Below are 22,486 nucleotides of genomic sequence, written 5' to 3' on the forward strand. Positions count from 1 at the left end.
ATGCCCGCACTGTTTGGACTTCGATATTTGCTTTGTTTAAATTACCGCAAACAAACATCCAAGTGAAACAAGCCAGACAAACAAGTCTTCAACAATCAATCAATCAAAAATCAATCTTACTTCCTGTTTTTTTGACATTCTGGACTGCCATATATATACATGTAATACAGTATATATATAAATATATATACATGTAAATGCCAAGAATCTCCTTTCAGATTCCCTGTGCAATATTGTACGGAGGACAGATGAACACACAGATAGATAGACATGCACGGAGCCCCCACGTGCACGGAGCCAGAGAGAGAGCGGGAGAGGGAAGTAAAGAAGGGAAGACAGTGGCGGTGGCAGATTCCCGCCTGGTGTCACACGGCGGCGGTGGCGGCGGGGGGGATGAAACGCGGCGGTGTGTTTTCGTCTCGGGGGGGGGCCAGCTGTCATCTACAGACCGTTGTCGCCGCCCGTGTTTAATATGAAATGGATCAGGCCTTATATCCCCTCGGCGCCGTGAGACAACTTCCTGTAGAACGGCAGGAAGCAAAGCCTCTCTCTTTTTGATCAGTCCTGTTCCCCCTCCGTCTGCAGAGCAGGCGATACGGAGGGGGGGGGGGTAAAAATGCAAAAAATAAAATAAAATCATACCGCCGCGTTCCAAAATAATTTTCCCAGTCTTTTCACCTGCTGGGAATGGTGGGGTCATGTGACCGACAGCGAGTCTGCACAAGCTCCGGTGCCATTTTGAGTAAAACTCGGTGCAGCCCCCCCCCGATTTAAGTATAAAGTTATTCCGGATTAAAATGTTGTCATTTGAAAATTAAGAATTCGATAAATGTATATATTTGCAGTGTCTCATTGATATTTTGTCAGGCTATCTCTATCTGCTGATTAATTTCACGTCAGACATACAGTCTTTACTTTAAAATAATTTCTTGCAGAGTTATAGGTCTTCTTTTTGTTATTTAGATAATATCACTTTTACAAATGTTTATGTTATTTTAGATAAAACTGTTTTATTATCCAAAGTTTTTGATGGGGTCATGACATTGCAGTTTAAAACCAGTTTATTTTGTTCAGTGATTTCCAGCTGTTATGTTTATTTCCATCCTGCAGATTTTTTTTAATTTTTTTTAGCTTTGATTTGTTTGAATAAATAAAATGGATAAAGCAAGGAGCACAGGCAGTTTCTGATAAATATGTTATTAGCAATATCATATTATTTACATCGATACATTTCCAGGATTGGCCGATCCGTAGGTTTTAAACACAGGCTGGCTGGACAATCAGAATTTGAAAAAACAAATAAATAAGAAGAAAAATCCAGTTCTTGAAAATGAAGGTTGAATTGAAAAAAAAATGTTTATTTTTTCTTTTGTTCCTGTATTTGTTGCTCTGTTAAGTGACAAGAAAAGTGGTTTTCATTGCATCGGATCAATCCATTCAATCTAGAGGGGGGCGGGTGGAGGAGGGGAAGAGTCCATCCCAAAAGTGACAAACACACCTTTAATGACAAACTGTCAAAGTGTGTGTGTGTGTGTGTGTGTGTGTGTGTGTCGACTTGTGTTTGTCTGTAATAATGACTTTAAATGGCTCACTTCCTGCGTCCCATCCTAAACGAACCTCTCTGCTACTGTGTTTGTGTGTGTCCAAAATCAACAGGCGTGTAACGAGTTCACCACGCATGTGATGAACCTGTTGCGGGAGCAGTCGCGCACGCGTCCCATCTCGCCCAAGGAGATCGAGCGCATGGTGAGCATCATCCACCGCAAGTTCAGCTCCATCCAGATGCAGCTGAAACAGAGCACCTGTGAGGCCGTCATGATCCTGCGCTCACGCTTCCTCGACGCCAGGTGTGTTGTTTTTTTTTACCGTGCGTGTTCATGTTGGTGCGCGTGTGTGTGAAGCCACCTAGCGCGCCTCCCCCTCGGCCTCATATCCATATGAAGGGGTGATGTGGGAGGCCTGTCACGCCGCAAACCCACCGAAACACATTCGGACCCGTATGCTCGTCCAATGAGAGCCCGCTGCTTCCCCCTCTTTTTTACTGCTTTCCTTTTTTTTTTTTTTTTCTTAAATGTAATCGCTTGTTCCTTTTGACGCGCGCCGGGGATTTGCATACATTTCTCCGAGGATAAATCTCACTCAGAGTCTGAGTTGGAGGCATAATATTTAAATGAGGCTCCCTCACAAAGCTCCCCCATCCATTCTCTTGCAAATGATGGTGGCAGGGCGGCGAGGGGAAGGCGCTCGCCGGCTGAGAGGCGCCGCCGCGCTCGGCTTCGCTGATTAATCTACTGGCGTGCCGGTGCCCGTGCTGTGCGCATTTACATATTCTCAAGCAGGCTTTTGGAATGCGGGACGCAGATTTTAGCACAAATCTCCTCACCAGTAGATGCATGGAGAGAGATTTTGCAGGGTACACCCCCTCAGCCCCCCCCCCTCCCAAAAAAAAAAAAAAAAAAACGCACACACACACACACACACACATTTCTGGCTTATGTAAAGCCCTGTTTTCGATGTGGCACATGCAGGCATGACCTGAGAGACGTGGGGAGGTGGAGGGTCAGCAACTCATGGGCATCGGCATGTGACATCCATCTGCGCCGACGGAGTGTGTTTGCGGCTGTGCGTGCATGCCTGTGTGTGTGTGTGTGTGTGTTTGATCGGCGTGCATGTTAGTGTTTCATGTCGGATCCGTAGCTGAGATGCGTGTAGCGTGTGTGTTTGATCTTTATTTTTCCTGTGTTAAAATGCATGAACTTGAAAAATCCTTCAAATCAGAAATGTGTCAAAAAAAAAAAAAACCTCTGCATACCGAGTACACTATCTGTGACATCCCATAATAATTTAGCAGAAGAAATAAATAGGCGTTTTTCAAATCCTGCCTTGACAAGAGTCAGGAGACTCACCTGCTGCTGGCATGTTGCAGGTCATTTAAAAAAAGACGGCTGAAGAGGCACTGGAATCGTGACTCGTCCGGGACAGGGGACTCAAATAAGCAGGGGGGGGGGACTTGAATGCAACACAGAGAAATTGGAGCCAGCTCCAAACGGAAAACCGCCTTCTTGAGAAAAAAAACGAAAAAGGCACAAGAATCCCATGAACGTGTTTTGATATGAGAGCGACTGTTGTCAGGAGTGCTCAACTTTAAACAGCGGCTCAGTCTTCGCCCCATTGTTCCACTGCTGCCCCCTAGTGGTCACTTCTACCTCAGCCAGTGCATTCTTCAACCCCCATACTCGCAAAAATCAATTCACGGATCAATTTGTTCAACTGAAAAAAAGTAATATAAATGTACTCATATGTTTTATATCACGGAAAAACAACACTGCTCTCCCTTGTTCAGTTATTACCACGGAACTGTTCCACAGATTTCAAAATAAAAGCAGGTATAATGATATTCCAGGGGTCGCCCCGCAGTCGATTATTCATCAGCGATTCATAACCGAAGTGGATCGATAACGCGTTTTTTTAATGTATTTATTTTTCCCAGACGGAAACGACGAAACTTCAACAAGCAGGCAACGGAGATCCTGAACGAGTACTTCTACTCGCACCTCAGTAACCCCTACCCAAGCGAGGAGGCCAAAGAAGAGCTGGCGAAGAAATGCGCCATCACAGTTGCCCAGGTATCACACACCCAACCCGCCCGGCCGCACCCCCAGGCACAGCGCCTGAGCGTGCACGTGGCTGCTATGAGACTCATGGCAAGTAACCTGTTCAAGAAAGGCTGTCATGAATACAGACAGCTGCTCTAATCTTCCCGTGCCACCTTTCATTGAGACAACAAAGTGCTCCGAGTATCAATATGCCACGTCACAACTTCCTAGTAGCGCAAATCAAACCCGACAAAGCTATTTTTTGACCGATGACTCTTTGTTTCTGCCGGCGAGAGACGTGGCGGCTGTCAGAGTTTTTGTCTTATCATATGGTGGAACGGGCTTTTCTGTCTGGCACCGAATTAATTCAGAGTAAGTGAAGTACATTTACTTTCATGACTGGGAACACGGGAGTGAGCGCCAACGCGTCGCGGGTTTAAATCGTTATCAAATGAAGAGAAATTTTAGCTTTGAATCCTGTTACCGCCTTTAGTCGTCAGGCATCTTTTTGTGCACCTTCAAGGTCTGATGTGTAGAATTTTATTGAAAGAAATTAAATATAGAAGTCATAAAAGCTGTCGGTTTCACCCGAGATGGTAGTCCTTTTTCAGTCCTCGAGGGGGAGCCCCGACTCCTTCTTTTTGGTAACCTAACGTCGATTCCCACACGATCATGAACGCCAATGTTGCCAAAATTAGCGTCTGAATTTCTGTGCTTGGCCTCCATGCCAGTTTCCGTCTCTCTAGATCGGCTCTTTCTTCTGCAACAGCTCCTCAGTTAGCGTAGCATGAGCAGTCGCTGGTCTAGCGTAAAAGAGTTTATGTTCACTCTCCAAACAATTGCAGCTAATTTTTCCAGCTAACTGTTTCTCCCTTTGTGACATATAAAGAGGCAAACAGTGACCATTGTAGAATTTGCCTGCAGGCCACCGTAGGTTCTATTTGCACATCCAGAAAGGTCGGTGCATCCTGAACTTTCCCCACTAGATTTCAGGAGATTAGATTTAGATTTCTCTGGCTCATTTATAACGTATTATGCCGATCCTCAATTAACAACGTAAAACTTTCATCATTCGCTGAGGTGAGAAAGAAAAGTAAGAATATTGACTGAAGAAAACAAGCAAGGGGCATACATGACACGAGCAACCGTGAACATCAGCAGACAAAAAAATGTCTACAAATGCAGGAAACCAGCAGAAATATCTCCTTTGTTATTGTTTTGTGGGCTAACTGGCTCCTTACATTCAACGTCTAGAGCTGAGAATACACGTAGCATTCAAGTTGTGCGAACACCCAAAACATACCCTGAGAGTTCTCGAGAACTTCGGTTGTCATGAGCTTACTTGTTAGCCTTGCTCGTGAAGCTCCAAGATGTTTATTAAGCTAACTGGAAAAAAAAAAAAAAAAAATTTTTTACCAGTATCAAACCCTTTTGTTTTTGAAGTACAGGATTTACAACACAAGAGAACGTCAACGGAACAGGCTAATCCTTAACTGCGTAGGCAGCATGCCGGTCGAAGATTCCCATCGCAGCTGTCATCCTGCTGCACCCTCGTCCTCTGCAGAGTTTCTACGGCACCTGTCAGGAAAATTAGCCACAGCTGCTGTTTATCTTGTCAAACCACCTCCCGACAGTCCTAGAACAGTTGTTGGTTTTATTAAATCACCAACCGTTTCTTTGGGGGAACCCAGTTACCAACGCAAAAATTGAATTTAACCCCGTTAGCGAGCGAACCGCAGCGACCGATTCACTCTGATTTTCCGTCAGTCCGGGTTTAACTAATCAAATATCTGTTCTGCTGGTGGGCTAAAATAGGGAAATATCTAAGTTGTCATGTTTTCCCTGTCGAGACGTTTCAATTTGTTTCAATCCCGTTAAAATCAATAATAAGGCCGGCCACGCCGATGACGTGGCAAAACAAGCAGTGTGTGTTCTGAATCCATCACCCGGTGAATGAATTGTTTTCTCGATCGCTTTCACTAATTTATACCCGATGATTGGAGGATGCATCCGGGGCCTGATTGTGGGAGCTGCTCGGGTGGCGGAATGATTTGTGGCGTTTCTGTTTCTCGGCCGCCATAAAGGGGAATGTTTACCTACTCTGCGTGCCGGAAACTTTGCAGGATTGATTCGGTTTTCATTTTAATGTTGTTTATCATTAGCGCCGGGATTACCGCCCCAGCTTCATCTGGGAGTCCATTAGCAGTAATGGGTGTTAGCGGATGTTGACTGATTGGTGCACGCGTGAGTTCTGATGATAGCTGCAGTCGTGGTGACATAATGAGATTGTTATTGGCAATCATTCTGTTCTGGCACTAATGCGGATTCACAGCAGCCATACCTCTGACGGGAGGGGGGGGGGGGGGGGGCTCTGCAGTCACACACACACCATTAAGACCATGCATGTTTGTTCAAATGCCTCATGCAGAGGCTGCGTGCGGCATGTCGCCATTTCACCGGCAATAAACTACATTCTCTTGTTTGTCTGCTCAGGTTTCCAACTGGTTTGGGAATAAAAGAATCAGATACAAGAAAAACATTGGTAAGTTCCAAGAGGAAGCCAACATGTACGCAGCGAGAACTGCCGTGAACGCGGCTAATGCATCCTCACACGGAAGCCAAGCAAATTCACCCTCAACTCCAAACTCAGCAGGTGAGACAGGAAGTCCCTGGCTCCGCTCAGATTATGCTACTGGACATGTCAGTCCTCTTTGTGCATTCCCGCAACACTCTCCCCTCCCCCAACCCACACACACCTACCACAGTTCAGACTATCTCCGTGCTTGTGATTTGTAAGGAATGAGGCAGGTGGTTACAAGCGGCGTGCCCATCGCCTGCTGATGCACCATTAAATGGTCGCGGGTTGTGCACGGCTCTCTCTCCTAACAGATGCAACTAGCTCTGTAGAGCGCAGCTGTTCCAGAGATTAGCCCGCCCCAAAGGCTCATGCCAAGTCTTCCGATTCCCACTGACCCCTCTGCCGTCTACTTGCTTCATCATCTCTTCATTCGCGTTCTTCTCAAAGGAACAGTCTGGCAAATACTCACTAACGACTTTTTCGTTGTCGACACATCTATTAGATTTAATCGAACCTATAATGAATCAGTCCTGATGTTAAGCATCCATCCATTTACGAGGCAGTTTTTTTTACTGTCTGAAAAAAAAAGCTAAACTGTACTTAATTCTCTTGAGTAAGATTCTTTTTGCAAGATTTTCCATTGAAATCTTACATTTTAAGTGATTTTGAAGTATAATGACTTTTTTGGTCAAGAATCGTGTTGTCTTACATTTGTTTTGGGTCGGTTTTCTGGCTATTTTTAGAAATTGTGGTGCGGCTTAGCTTTTTCCCAAAGCCTATTAAAGGTGCACCGGTGGGATCTACAGTCGCTCCGGCTGACAGGTTTCTACCTCGCCATGACACACAAAACGCTCTTTAAACCTTTAGCTCGCCAAATCCATATGATACACACACTACTTTCAAGTTTGGATTATTATTACGATGTTCAAAAAATAAATTAGTAAATTACAAGCGTCCATTTCCAGCTATCAGTTTGACGCCAGATGCAAATCTTGCGTGACCGTGCACATCATGTCTGCGGTGAATTATCATACAATTCTTTGGTGGTTTCTACAAGTAATCCCCCCCCCACACACACACACACACACACACAAACATAAACACATACATGACTCTGTAGTATAAAACCCCACCATTAAGGAATAACTACTGAGATGTTAACACTAGCGGTTACCAATGCTCTGCAAGAGTTAGCAAGTGGTAGGGATTAGCTTCCTAGAATATACGTCATTTAAAATGGGCTTTTATGAAATTGCTTTCCTGTGATGTTATTCGCGCTTGCTTAAATTGCACCCCTTCAGATCAAATTTTAATGCAAAATTTTAGGGGGACAAAAAAATGGCAACACAGATGTTGACGCTTCACATAACGGCGTTGTGTTCCAGCGCTGTGTAATTTGAGCTTTTCTATCTATCGTCTTATCTTCCGCCCTCTTGCTTTAAGCTAGCTCACACATCTCAAATGGGAAATCCTGACAATATAGTTGAGGATGTTTTTCAGAAGGGGAGGCTAGGAAGAGAAAAACATCTGCCTAGTTCACTGCCACTTTGTCAGTCTAATGCTAGCCATTAGCATTTGCTAACTCATACAGAGCTGGTTATAATCATAACATTTTCTGTCTGGGGTTCCTCCGCTGAACCTCACAAGATCTCATGAACTTTCTTACAGGAGGTACCTTTTCTTTTTTTTTTTTACAATGACAACTGAAATTGCCAGTCTGATCTTTTAAAGAACTACCCCGTTGCACGTTAGAAGGAGTCAGGAGGCTTAGCGCTGTGCTGCTAATCTGTAGAGGCAAACATCAGTTGCTTAGCTGTGTTTTCTCTCATTTCACCGAGTTTTGATACCAAACTTTGCTCGACACCGACTGCGGCTGCATTTTCAAAACGCCCCTTTTCCGATTCCTCCTTTGCTGCCTGAGCTTAGCCTCTTCAGAGCACTAACACCGGACTAGCCGTTAGCCTCTCTGTATGTTTGATTGGCCCGTCTCCTCCTGGCGCTTGCGCCCGGCTGCTGGCTAACCCCACCCGCTCGCTCTCTGCCTCTCTGTGATGCCACTGCTCCCTCTCTCCTTCCAGGTTCCGCCGCCTCTTTTAACATGTCAAACTCCGGGGACTTGTTCATGAGCGTGCAGTCTCTCAATGGGGACTCGTACCAGGGGGCTCAGGTGGGCGCCAACGTGCAGTCACAGGTAGGGCCCCAAGCAGCGCAGCAGGAAAACGCAAGGACAGACAGACCCCCCTCCCCTTCCAAATCCCACCCCGACCCCTCATCCCCTCACTAACCCACTGTCTCGTAGAAAAAGGAGTGGATGGTGGTTACCATGGCCGCATGGGACGCTCCCTTTCGAGCTGTTGTTAGTCACATGAGTAACACCTGAGATCCCCCGACTGCAATATTGTACAACCCTTGTACAAGTCTCATGGCAGCCATTTTAAATCGTGTGACTTCACCGGTGCAAAACAAAACAAAATTGACGTATTCGGTTTGTTTATCTCTGTGTGTAACCTCATCACGTGTTTTGTCCTGCATCGCCAGTGAGAGCCAGTGTGATGAAATTAGCATAATAACAGTTTAATCTTGCTAAACGAGGACTTGTTATCTGCTATTAGAGTAGAGATTTTAAAAAGGAGATATATCAATCGCGGTGAGCCAGATTAGTAGCAATATACTGGGTTATGGGATATCGGCAAATGGTGCATTTAAGGACCTCAATTAAGCGTAATTAAATTTCCAGACTAGAAATATGACAAATATATTTGGCCAGACATTTTTCTTTTACTTTAATTTTCCAATGACCTCAGTCTGTGGACCGAACCTCATCATTACATTTTTTTTCGCCGTCTGACAAGTTAAGATGTCTGCAGTGAAAAACACTGTTCGGCTCTCAAATCTCACGAGCTGCCCGTTCGTCCAGGCGACCGCGTCGGAAAGTTTTGCGTCCACTGTGTCCTTCTGGCTGGATGTGTTTTTTTTTTTTTGTTTTTTGTTTTTTTTCTCTCCCTCTTGTACCCCCACCTTCCCCCGCCGTCCCTTCGCCTCTCCCTGTGTTCTCCCCTCCTTCCCCCCCGCTGCTGGATCTGACCTTGCTTTGTTTGTTGTTTCTGAATGTTTCAGGTGGATACCCTTCGCCATGTTATCAGTCAGACAGGCGGATACAGTGAAGGACTCACAGCCAACCAGATGTACAGTCCGCAGGGCATCAATGTGAGGACCCTTTTTTTCTTTCTCTACCAATTATTTCAAACCCAAAGGGCTCAAAATGCGACTTTGAGGGACTTGTCTCCGCTGCACACTCACCTAGTTGATTGCTTACTCGTTGGCTGCCGCCTGGGGCCGGCCGCGGTGCATGCTTGGCACAGACGAGTCGCCGTCTCGGCCTGTCAGCGTCTATCAGGACGGCAGCCATGAGCGAGCCGGACAAACAGGTGATACCTCCCGCGGTGGGACTAGAAGCCCCCTGACCAGCTGACCCAAGATGGGGATGGGGTGGGGGAAAGAAGGTCCCGTAAGGTTCCTCCAGGAAACAGTGCTGCTGCTGTTCCTGTTCAAATAAAAGCTCACACCGCTGGAGATGAGCGGCGGGCCGCCACGGGGAGGCCTTCCCCTCATGCTTGTTTTGCAGCACAGTTGGGGTATAGAAATAGGGGTGGAGGGGGGAGGGTGCGTGTGTGTGTGTGTGTGTGGGGGGGGGGGGGGTTACTTGCTGGCGGCTGCAAGCGGTAGTAGAAATCCACAGCGACAAGCCGTGTCGTAAAGGGGAAAATCGATAAGACAGACACAAGGAGAACAGAGTGTGGACTTGGGACAGCAATCCAAGCGCATTGCTCAGATCACGTTGCTGCCATGCTAATGGCCCTGACAGCGAGCCGTGCCTCGTCCTCGCGGCGCGGCCGCAGCCACGGCCAGGCTCCTCCGCTGTCGCCCGTCGTGCCTCAGCGGCCATATGATAATCAGATGAAAGGTCTGCCGTAAAAAAAAAAAAAAAAAAAAAGCTGAAGAAAAACAAGGGCATGTATTCAAATGGGCTCCGCGGCCAGCTGCGCTCGCCTTGCGAGGATGCTAACGTATTCAGAGCTGTCCCCCCAACACACACACATGCACTCACACAGACACACATTACCACTCCCGGTCCTTTGACCTCACAGATATGGTTCTCCTTGGACGCCTGCTTGCTCTACCACATCTTACACTGCCAAAATATGCTGTTATTCACTTTCCTAGCCTGTAAAGAAGCCCCGCCATGCATAATGGAGGAGCAGGATATCTGTCCGCTGGCCCGTTTGCTTGTGATTTATGTAGAGCGGCCTTGTTGGAAGGCAACTCCGGCTCCTCTTTGACTCCTTTTCCTTTTTTCTACCCCACCGAAAGGGGTTTCTTTTCAAGTAGCGGTATTTTCGTCACTGCGAATTGGCGTCCCCGAGCACTTTATGACAGATTTTAGACAAAAATGAGCCTTCATGTTCTTTTTTTTTGTTTTTTTTTTTCACCCCCACCCATTCCTGATTTAATTATTCATCTGACTCAAAGAGTCTTCATCAGTGTCGCCGCGCTCAGCTGATGCAGGGGGAAGCCGGGTCACAGATCGCGGCAGCTGTTGCAATGTAGAGATGCGCAGCACAGAATTCGAGGCTGTGGCTACTGTGGGTTTTGGATAAACTCCGGATTTTAGCCCAAGAACGGACATGAAAAAAACAAAAAAACGACAATAATAATAATGAATTTACATGAAAATAATTGAAGGGAAATAAGATAGTCACAGTAAAATGTCAAGCAAATATTCCTTTTTTTTTGTAATAAAATAGGAAATCTTTCTGAAATATTCTAATCTAAAATAGAATTTCGGGGATACTTTGTAAGGTATGTTCATTTTGCACAATATCACAGTTTTGTTAAATTATAATGACATTTTGCCGAGCATATATTATAGCAATCATTACAACTGCATTTAGGGACACAAATTTTTTTTCTCAGGAAATAGGCTTTTTTATTAAAAACACAGCTGAGACACAAATGATTAAAGAACAAATGTTATGAATATGATTCTTAGCTATTCCATAATTGCCATACAAGCCACCTGTGTAGTTTTATAAAACATAAAAAGCACTAATATTAAGTGGGCTGTTCTGTGTGTGTACCTGTGTGTGTGTGTGTGTGTGTGTGTGTGTGTGTGTGTGTGTGTGTGTGTGTGTGTGTGTGTGTGTGAGAGAGAGAGAGAGAGAGCACGCATGCCTCTGTAACAAAAACGAAATTTGTAGTCATTTTTGTCCTAAGTGCCGCTTAATTAAGTGAATATGTTTTTCGAATATGTTTGTATTTATTTATTTTTTCAATTGATTGATTAATTAATTAATTGATCAATAAATTCTCTTTTGCTGACTTCTACCAAAAACGTCTTGATGAGTTTCAGCTAATTAACTAATTACCTCCTTTGAATAACATGCTATTTTCAAACAATTTCCTGCTTTCTTTTTTTTTTTATTTTAGATAATATTTTAACTTGAAATTGTAGGGAATTTCCTGCCCTGATTTATTTTTCATTTAACTCTAAATTCTTTCACACCATCAGTTTATTTTTGTTTTTTTTTTCTCCATATTTTTCTGAAAATTCTCTTGCCTTTTTTTTTTTTTTTTAATTGATTTTTAAATGTAAAATTACAATCAAAGTCACTGTGGCTGTTTGTTAATCTGCTATTATCATGGTTCTACATCCAGCAGAGCTCTGACTCCGCCTTTCTGTCCCACAGACGAACGGCGGCTGGCAGGATGCTCCCACCCCCTCCTCAGTCACCTCCCCAACAGAAGGACCCGGAAGCGTCCATTCTGACACCTCCAACTGATCCCCACCCCCGCGCCCCCGTCGCCGCTACACCATCCGAATCTTTTACTCCCCCTTCTTCTCCCCCCTACCGCCCCTATCAGGACCGCGTGTGACATAATGTACAGGTTGGAGTCGCACGGCGGGAGACGCAGCCGCCATGACGTCACCCCAACACCCGCCCTGACGGACTAAGCCGGGCCTCGCGCTCCTACGATCGTTTTTTTTGTACAGCCTCCCCCACGTTCTCCACAGAACCGCCGGCAGCGCCGCCCCTCTACCTCCGGCTCAAGCTGCAACAGAGACGCTGTGCGCCCCTCCTTTACCCCCACCACCACCCGCATTTATAACCAGTACTCTTACTTTATTAATCCGCTCACATCTTTTTGATTTTCAGAAAGTTCAACCCCGGAGGTGAACTTTGGGTTTCGCTTTCTTTTTCTTTCTTTTGCGGTTTGTTGTTGTTTGTTTTGTTTCCACGAGGCACTCGGCCCACCTTCTGGTCCGGTTCAATTCGGTTCGGTTCGGATCGCCGTCCCACAACTTTTCCATTTCCGGTTGGAAATCTGGGCGATAAATCCTGATCCCGCCACCGTCACCCATCCATCTGGTTGGGCTGAAGGACATCCGCTAATTCCACGCTCTCTCTCTTTCTCATTCTAACAGTATTCAGACTTCTTACAAATTCTCTGTCCATTTTTATTGGAGTCATAATTCTCCTTCCACCTTCAGGCTGAGCATTAATGCGCAACTTATTTTCAACGTCGCCAATGTCCCGCACATTTTTTTGCTTTTCTTTGGTCAATTTCTTCCCACTGTCTTAATTTTTTTTCTCTCTCATAACGTCCAAAGGGTTTCAGAGAAGGCTGCATGACTTTACGAAGTGTCTTTTAGGTTTTGACTTCCAGAATTTCATTGTCACAATTTTAATCAATTCATTCGGCCTTTTACATAAATCCCAGTCAGACTGGTTTCTCACATGCGGTGCAATAATTCACAGCTCAACACTTTTTTTTTCTTTTTTCCCCGGATAGTGACGGCAATATTCTTAGAGAACTGGAAAAAAAGACGGTTTGAGCGTATACAGGAAATGACCGAGGACGCCGACGGGTTTCAAAGCACAACCGCATATCTGAGTGAGGGACGAGAAAACTATCTTTAAGAAAAGCTGTTTAAGATCTGTGCAGGCGTGTACATGTAGTACTTCATTAGTCATCGCGTGTACTGGTATCGTCTAATGCTGCCCTTCGCAAAATCCACATGCATACGTGTAAGGGTTCAACTGAGGAATCGACTTACTTGTCACAAAATCCTGGATTGTAAAAATAGGCCAATTGAAAAATTTGACTTAATCCCTGATGAGTTATCTGACCGGATTGGAAAACGTCCCCCCGCACCCCTCTAGTGGCCGGGGTTTGACACACATATTGCCATATCCTCTTTAAACCCGAAAACATCACCCGCTATCCACTTGTTTTCGGTTTTGATTTTTTAGAGACGCTACAAAAACCTCCAAAATCCTCTTTTTTTTTCCGTGCAGCTCTGACGTGTAATTTGTACACAGGGCTTCAAGTAGTACTTATTTACACTTTGATACCAAAAAAATGCAGGATTTTAAAAGTACGTGTGAGATGAGCTTTATCAACACCAGGGTTCTCCTCCTCTGAAGGGTGTTCTCTACGTAGTAAATGAGTCATTTCACAAAATGTCACTTTTTTAATTGATCAGCTGTTCTTATTTTTATTTTGCTGTCATTTTTTCATTTTGACACTTGTCCTGGGGGGGGGCTCTGGAGCCAATCACAGCTGTCACAGGGGCAAGGGGCGGGGTTTAACCTGGACAGGCCACCTGTCATTCATGTACAGACATCTCTAATTCATACCTATGGACAATTGAGAGTCTTCAGCCAACCTACTGACTTTTTGGACTGCGGGAAGAAGACGAAGCAGGAGAGAACCCAGGAGAACGTGGTGAACCCTCATAGGGAGAACCCATTGGACCCCAAACCCAGGACATGGCCGCCCTGAGGCAGCAGTGCTGACTGCTGTCCCACATCGCTCATTTTCCGGAGGATCAAAGCGTTGACACATCAGACCATTACAAGAGATACTGCTGACGTTTCTCTAAGAACCAGCGAACGTCAGTTCAACGTCAGCAGAACTTCAATTCAGCCTCAGAGAGACAGTTGAAAACACAGTTTACGTATTAACGTCCACTAACGTCGGTATCAAATATCACTCGGTTGATATCAGCTGTAACATCACAACCGTCATTCAACCAAATATCTACATCTAAACAACATCGGTGTCCAGCGGGAGGTGTAGATTTAGCGACATGATCATTGGCCGACCCGCCCATCGGTCGAGTTCTGCAAGCGGCGAGCGTCTTCAGAGTACTCCGGTACTCAAAAACAGAAAAAAAGATGCAGTAGTACTAAAGTATTTGTATGGAAAATCGTGAAAACCCCGATGGTACACGAATCCAGATGTTTGGATATATTTTTTACGTCAAGGTCCGATAAGAAAACCGGCTATTTTTGTTGTCTCACGATGTTGGGTCGCTCCCTCTCATGCTCCTCCGTTTGGCTACTAGGTGGAGCTCCAGGCCATTACATTGCGTTGTTTTCTTTCTTATTTTTACGTGCACAAAAGCGCTGAGTGGCATATCGGCGAAACACAGTGAGAGGAGGAAGACTTTTTTTTTCTTTTTTAACTTTGCATTTTGTGAACACAGTGGCAAGATTTTTTTTTTTTTTATTATTTCAAGGGTAAAAATTCAGGTTAATCCCATCCCATCTGATAAAGGCAGGTTATTACAGTGGTATTACAGTTGACAGTATCTTGTGATACAAGGTCTCTCCTCCTCCTTGTTGTGTTTGTATCATTTCTGTGTGTTTTGTCCGTGTGAACGGATGAAAATACTCTGCAAGAAACTGTTTGAATCCTAAACACAGGTGCACGTGCGTGATAAAAGAAAGACCTTGGCCAATTGGTTTGTTGAGGCAGCTAGCTGTAAGCGCTAATGCTAGTACCTTGGCTTAATTTGCTCTCAGAGGCTCCATGTTAATCAAGAATCACTAGCTTTACTCTCAGCTTTTCCAAAATAAACTGACCAAAAAAACTATTTTGGTAACATTTTTATGTTATGGTCCTTGTATAAACATAGTCAATATTAATAAGCTCCGTATAAGGCCTCTATAAACATTATTAGGCGTTTATAGATTTATAAAACCGTCATGAACAGGTTCAATGTTCAAATACAAAATAAAAGACACTCGTTAGCACTTATGGAAAAACTAAATCAAAAAACTGCTAAAGGACATGAGAACAAGAACAAGACCTTTATAATTGAGTCTAATTTTAATTCGTATTTTTGCTTCGATCAAGGTTAGTGTGTTTTAATAAGTAAATTACTTACTTTTTTACCTTACATGCTTACTGATAAATACATTCTCCACATCGTTTATTAGATAGGTTGTCATCAACAATAAAATGAGTTATTATGTTGTGCACAAATTAATTTACCAGTGATGCACATACACTCTTGGAGACACTTTGTTTGGCTTCCCGTTCTGCAAACACAATACAACTTCTATTAACACATATTAATGTAAATAAGCCTCCTGTGGCCTTTTGTTAGGTCTTACTATCCAAACCTTATCACGAACATCATGATATAACATGTTAAAGGATGATATTTTCTGCTCATTTTGGGCACCAACAATTAGTTTTATGGGCAATTAGTTTGTAGGTTATTTTCGTGGATGGCCATTAAGTTGATTGGTCATTAAAACTTCATGATACCTTTCACAAAATGAAAGGAGATTCAAACTGATTAAATGTTTATTCTCAACATTTCAACTTCATTTTTGGTCATCCTGACCCGCATTCACTCTGTTGGTGTAAGCCGACACGTCAGGATCAAGTTCGCGACGCGAAATTAGAGATGAGAAAGTTGCGTCTGGTAGATAAATATTTTATGATTAATTGCTCGACAAATCTAATTTAACGCGTGTTAGTTTCTTTCTGGTCACCATAGCAACGTGTCACCTAGATTTGCCGCTTCACCAGGCCCCCCCGGTGGGTTTTCCCGCCCAAGGGTTCGGCTCCCATCCACGGGGTTTGACGTCAAGGCATCGTTATCCCGAGGCCGTAGGCCATATTTTTTACATGCAAAGAATTGAAATTAAGAAATATAAATTCAAGTTGTTTTTTTTTTTTTTTTAAAAAAAAAAAAGGTTTTACTCCTCTCTCCTCCTGTGAGCTAACCCACCATGACAGCGGACCACAGTCACAAAGTCGTCGCCGCAGCCTTATGGTTTTTTTTTTTTTTTTCTCTTTCTTTTAAAATCGTAAACAAGTCCTTTTGTATTTATTGCGCCTGCACTCGATCCCGGATGTCTGGAGGCAGCGCGCCTCCTCCTGGACTGGGCCTACTCAGTATTACCACGCGGTGATGCCTACACAGAGCCACTGGAGTGAGCTGACAGCGGCGGCCATGCGAGGCAAACACCGGGTCGACGAGGAGAAAAAAAAAAAAAAGAGGAAAAAAAAAAGGCCTAAACTCTACTTTTCACATTGCCTGTCAAATATTACCGAAGCTTCATGTAATGATGCTTTTTAGTTTTTGAATATAAAAGGAAAAAAAGAACAAAAACAAACCAAAAAAAACGGACGAAGAGAAGCCGGAACAGTTTGTAAAACATGAAATGTTTTATTCATTGCATGTCTTTTTGTTCTTCAATTAAAAAATAATAATAATAAAAAAAAAACATACTGAGGTGTTTCGAATGTTTATCTTTTTTACCAGGTTTTCACGGTGAAACCGCTGAGACTTTCTTTTCCTGACAGGTTTTAACTTTTCACATCTCTGCGTATGTAAAAAACAGAAAATTTAAAAAAAGGAAAGAAATAAAGGCATCAAATGAGAAAACCGTTGTCTTATTTTTAATTCTAAACCCCAAAGCGTTTTCTTCTCTGGGGTTTTATGACAGATAAATACATTCTTTTTCTTTTACTGTTGCAAAAACTGCACTTCTGTTCTTTCTGGCTGACAAAGTCTTTGGATGCTAACACATGAAAACACACTCCAGCTTTAAGTCTTATTAGAGGATAAAAAAACAAAGCTTTAAATGTAAAAATGGTTTAAAGTGTTAAAAATCTGAGATTATAATTAGTTGTTCAATTTATGGCTGGAATCTGTTTCCAATTCCTATTGGGAAGTATGCAAAGTGGGGGGGGGGGGGGTCAATTAATCAATAATCAATGGATTTAAATATGAAGACAATTTCACAAATTGATGAACTGACTCAGTACAATATCAACAAATTCTCAGGCTTATAGTAACAACACATTTGGTGTTATTATTATCATTCTCATTATTATTCCCCGCATTATTATTATCATCTGGAGGAACCCTCCCCTCCCTTCGCAACTAGAAGTTTCCACGGACTCAACCAGTGCACGACTGCTCTCCTGCCTGGGTTCTCTCCAGGTTCTCCATATTTTTAGTCGATTAACAGGTAATCTGCACCAATAGCCGAAAATCACCCACACTGATCGATCAACAAGCAATATGGTATTGATTGACTCATTACTGGAATAGCATACTTTAGGTCAAATGTACAAATACCTTGAATGTGTACTTCTAGTTTAGGTACTTGGGTAAATGTACTACATAGGTGTTGCTCCTCCACAGGATCTTAACAGGGTCACGTGTCACTGCAGGACACGAGTTTACACATCGCGGACGTGTCAATCCGACACCTCCGGAGAGCCACGGTGGCATGAACATGCCTGCATACCATGGTGTGCGTATGTGTGTGTGTGTGTGTGTGTGTGTGCACGTGGAGGGGTGGGGGCATTTTCACAGCTCTCGTAGTGAGTGAAGGCTCTGCGCTCCTGGCAGACAGATGCCACCCACCTCCCCTCCCGACGCCGTACCCCCCCCCCCCCATTATTCCCCCCCCCCCACAGGCATGGCTAATGTGCGTTCCCGTGGAAGAGTGGAAGAGGCGGAATCCACACTTATCTCTCTCCTCCAGATCCAGATAAACCACGGGAATCTAATCGACCCCCCCCCCCGTCCTGGGATTCATCCATTCAAAAAAACATGAGAAAAAAAAAACACTCGCGCTTCCCGGAAGCTCTGTGAACCAGGGTGCGTGACGCCAGACTGTGGGAGTGACACGTGTAAACACGATCAAGTGAAATTACACGGAGGGGCCTCCTTGGTTTTCACCGAAAGCCCCCCTACCCTGTTTTGGGACACCCTCCGACCAATGAAAGGGCCGTACGTGACGTGGTTATTTCACGCGTGCTGTGGGGCCTATCCAGCGGTGGCGTTGTAGAGGAAGACAGAAAAAGTTGAAGACACACACATACACACACACATACCTCCATCGGCATCCCCAACATGAGACCAATATCACACGGTCATCTCCATTTCTGAGCAATGATCTGATCAATCCGGACATTAATCCATAAAAGAATAATACTGTAGCAAGTCAGGAATGTTGGGGTTTATGTTGATGCTTATTTTCTGTGTGATTTTGGGTTTGCTGGGAATAATGTGGGTGTGGTTTGGGGTGCAAAGAATTCAGTTAATTCACACAGTCAGTTATAGTCCAGGCTCTTGTGGCGTGGCTGTGGCCAACAACCCGGGTGTTTCCCTGACTGAAGCGCTAAAATACTTATAAATAAAGAACAATACAATAAACAATAAAGAACAATTCTAATCAAAAACGTAAACAAATATTGCTTGCTCTCCTTTTTACACAGGATTCCATGCAGCAATTCTATTTATAAAACTCAATAATAATGTATACATGTATGTACAGAAAATACTGTCTGTAACTTATCACGTTTTTCACCAGCTATAATGTGAGGTTTTACAGATGTGATGTTCTGTTTAGGTCAGAGCTCAACATCTATTTGGTGCAACTAAACATTCAGTCATCCGTTCACGTTTTATCTACATAAGTTTTACTGCCACGAAGCAGGGTGTAACCATGACCTCTCAATCATCTGGAGACATCCAACCATTGACCCATTCATTTAAAATTCACAAGCAGATATGTATTTGTGACATTGGGTCTTTGAGAACCCACGTAGAGACAGAGAAAATTGTATATTCATGGGAAGCTTGGATGCCATGCAATAACTTGGGATTGTGTCGCATCCCTCTTTGATGCTTCTGCATTGAAAAAAGCACCAGCCTATATTCTGGTCTCGATATTATGCTGCCTGGAATACTTTGGAGAAAAATAATATAAAATAAGCAAAACAGGTACCGTGTTACTGACACAGCGCCGACTCCCAGGGCCTGGAAAGCCTGTTGTTGTGTTCAAGGTAGCACCAAATTTTTCTTCATCACACATAGAAATGGGCCGGCCTGCACTTAACTAAATAATCAATGATGATAACAAATAGAAAAGTGTCAAATATTACATAAATTACACAAAGCGGGGATCTAACTGATGAGCATGGATACAATTAAAATAACGCTAATTTGAGTTGAAAATGAGGGCCTTCATTTAGATGGATTATGGTGAAGTGAATCAGTGGAGGCGAGGAATCACATTAAAAATCAGAGGAAATTAATCAGTTTCCAGTGTAAAAATATGACAACGATGAAGGAAAGTTTGGAAATCCGACGCCCCCTTGTGGTTGACTCTGCCACCTGCGTGACAGGTGGATGCGGGTGGACCCACGCAAGCGCAAGTGTTGTTTAAAAATTGTCATAAAAAGAGCTGTTGAATAGTTTCACAGCAAAAAAAAGATCAATTCCTTTCCAATTAAAGCAAGTATTTATCTGGAAAATAACAGATCGTCGCAGATGAGTATTTGTATGAGTTTAGATCCTTTTCTTTTCTGATGGCTATACATCAAATTTTATAAACCACAATAATTTGTGTTCACACTGTTTTTTCGGTTTGTTTGTTTTTGTTCATTTTCTTGTGAACCTAATGAGAAAGGTGATACATAAGGTATATAAAGAGGCCACATTAATTACATTTATGTCTTTGTTAGCTATCAAACACACGATCCGTTTGAGCTGTCAAGACGAAAGTAGCCTGTATTTTATACTTTTTATACATTTATTGGATAGTACTTCTGAAGTGTTATTTGTCATGGAGTATATATCTACATGAATTCCAGTGAAGGATGCAAATACTTTGCCCATCCACTGACCTGAGGTGCCTTGAAGCATCATGGAGTGACTCCGCCTCGCGTCGCTTCCTCCGCTGCTCCGCGCCAAACCCTGCGCTCACGTTATATCGATGACATTAATGAGACTCTGAAAAAAAAGAGGCTGGCCTTATTTGAAATTCATAATGTGCATCAGTAGCAACAACGCCTGCCAGCATTTTACACACACACACACACACACATACATGCACTCACACACACGTGCCCTAGGGGAGGACTAGTGGAGCAGACAATGCAAGCTCTGAAGGACCAGGGTCTTTGTCTCAAGGAGACCCCTTTGCATTAATAAGACGGAAACTACTCTCCCTCCTGTGAGAGGCCTGGCAGACCCCCTGAAACACACACACACACACACATAAATAAATAAAGCGGGTGCTCTTCTAGAACCGGGTCAGGTAATTAGCGTCTGTGGGTGTGTAGATCTCTGGTCTGGAATCGGTTCAGTTTGGCAACAGACCCGGCGCTGGAAAGCTCGGAGTCCCGCTCTGCTTATGCCACCCACGGTTATTTAATGAATTCCTCTGATCCAAACTTTCATAAAGAAGACATTTGGGGAAGATTTCACAGATCAGCGTACGTCACGGAGGCCTTTCAAGTTATCTCAACCGTGGAACGCTCTGAATTTACAGTCTCGCCGTTTGTATTGGAGCTATCAGGGTGTGGGAGTTTAAGACTATGAAGTGATTCTTTATATTTGCCTAAAGCCTCCATAATGAGCGAGATATGAACCTAATCATGTTTTTTTTTTCAATTATAGCTAGCGAAAAAAAAAAAAAAAGAAATTTAAAATGCTGCCAGAAGATGCTCGTATTAAAGAGAGGAGAAAGTTATCTCTTAAAAACATAAATCATAAACAAACGAGAAAAAAACACAAGAGTTGATGATCAAGGACGTTTGGATGGTATACTGTTGAAATGATTATCACACTCACACAGGAAAACAAAAGTAGGCTTATTCTTATTTATTCTCATGGAGCTAGGAGCTAATTTACTGTGGGCTGCGTCTGTGTTTTTATTTTTTCTTGCCTCGCCTCTTTGGAGTGTTCTCCCTGCGTTTTTGGACGTAAAGCTCGTCTGACATGTTTTGTCACCGCTTCGAAGAGAAATCCTGTCTTTTCACCGGATAGCGGCGGTGATTATGTTGTCACGATGGATTTATATCCGGTGAAATGTTACCCCTGCTCCCTGTACCCAGGCCACACACTCTACGTTGTAATTTAGGGGGCAGCTGTCATATTGAGTTTTCCCCATTATCCGCAGCGGCCTTCGTCGCTCCGGATCAGTCTGAGTGTACTAGACGCCTCCCCTTCCAATACACACACTCACATACTGCTTCTCCCCTGTGTCGAGCACACACATACTCGACCGTGATTTATTAATTCAAATTAATATTCAAATCAGCAGTCAAAACAAAACAAGGGTTTAATGGGTTCGTGTTCACAGATGTAGCAGGTCTATGCAGCCCTGGCAGTGGAACACTGCTGACCCCTTCATGGCACGTGTTTTTTTGTGTGTGTGTCTGTGTGCGTGTGCGTGTGCGTGTGCGTGTGTGTGTGTGTGTGTGCTGAGCCACAGCAGGAGGCCAAATACATGCACACTGCCAGAAACAGAGATTTTTAGGTAAGATGCGTGTACTAATTAATAATGCTGCAAGTAAATATATAGTCAGGGAGACAAGGCAAAGTCAAGGTGCATTTTGAGACTAAGAAAGAAAGTCACATTGACCCACTTTTACGCAAATAAAGCCGCAGACACAAATAAAACAGAACATCAGGATATCAAATTTTACAGTAAAAATAAGAAAAGATCAACAGAGTCAATTTATTTTCTTTCCTCCAAAGAGTCCATAAACCAGCATTTTGTACAAGAGCTTAAACCTTGTTTCCCTATTATGACAAAAATGTACCTGACCTTGATTTAAGAAAATTGATAAACATGCACAACTCTTTTGGAGTTATAAATATAGAAACAACACAAATAACCTAGTGTTTATAACATTTAAATAAGATTTATTTCCTTTTGTGTTTTGATTTACAGCCTCTAAAGCCCACTTGACAAAAATCACATTCATAATAATATTATTAGAACTATGAGAAATGTTATTTTTGCCGTTAAGAGATTATAATAACAACTGAGTCTTAAAAACAGCATTTCAAATTAATTGCTGATGATAAGTTTCCATGCTAGCTAGTCTATAAATTATACCCTTGGGGTTTTATTTGTTTTAAATCGCTTATCATCAGATAATCCAAATTGGTCTATCATTTGTCTAAGTTTAGGCAGCA

The 22,486-nt window shown here is 43.4% G+C and overlaps 1 protein-coding gene across 3 annotated transcripts in view; it reads left to right on the forward strand.

Moving 5' to 3' along the window:
* LOC147237209 (pre-B-cell leukemia transcription factor 1) overlaps positions 1-12,313 on the forward strand; it is a 54,367-nt gene extending 42,054 nt beyond the window's left edge. Inside the window, exons 4-9 of one of the 3 annotated variants that reach the window (XM_086145424.1) lie at positions 1,657-1,847; positions 3,491-3,626; positions 6,090-6,249; positions 8,253-8,365; positions 9,292-9,381; positions 11,922-12,313. In XM_086145424.1, the coding sequence (XP_086001550.1) occupies positions 1,657-1,847; positions 3,491-3,626; positions 6,090-6,249; positions 8,253-8,365; positions 9,292-9,381; positions 11,922-12,014 (783 nt within the window). In that variant the 3' untranslated portion in view covers positions 12,015-12,313. The remainder of the gene's footprint in view (positions 1-1,656; positions 1,848-3,490; positions 3,627-6,089; positions 6,250-8,252; positions 8,366-9,291; positions 9,382-11,921) is intronic. The other 2 variants (XM_086145432.1, XM_086145442.1) reach the window with 2 other exon arrangements.
* The last annotated feature ends 10,173 nt before the right edge of the window (positions 12,314-22,486 follow it).

This window comes from Fistularia commersonii, chromosome 1 (genome assembly GCF_037954325.1).
Source record: "Fistularia commersonii isolate RoL2024-O1a breed Wild chromosome 1, RoL_Fcom_v1.0, whole genome shotgun sequence".
Lineage (NCBI taxonomy): Eukaryota > Metazoa > Chordata > Actinopteri > Syngnathiformes > Fistulariidae > Fistularia > Fistularia commersonii.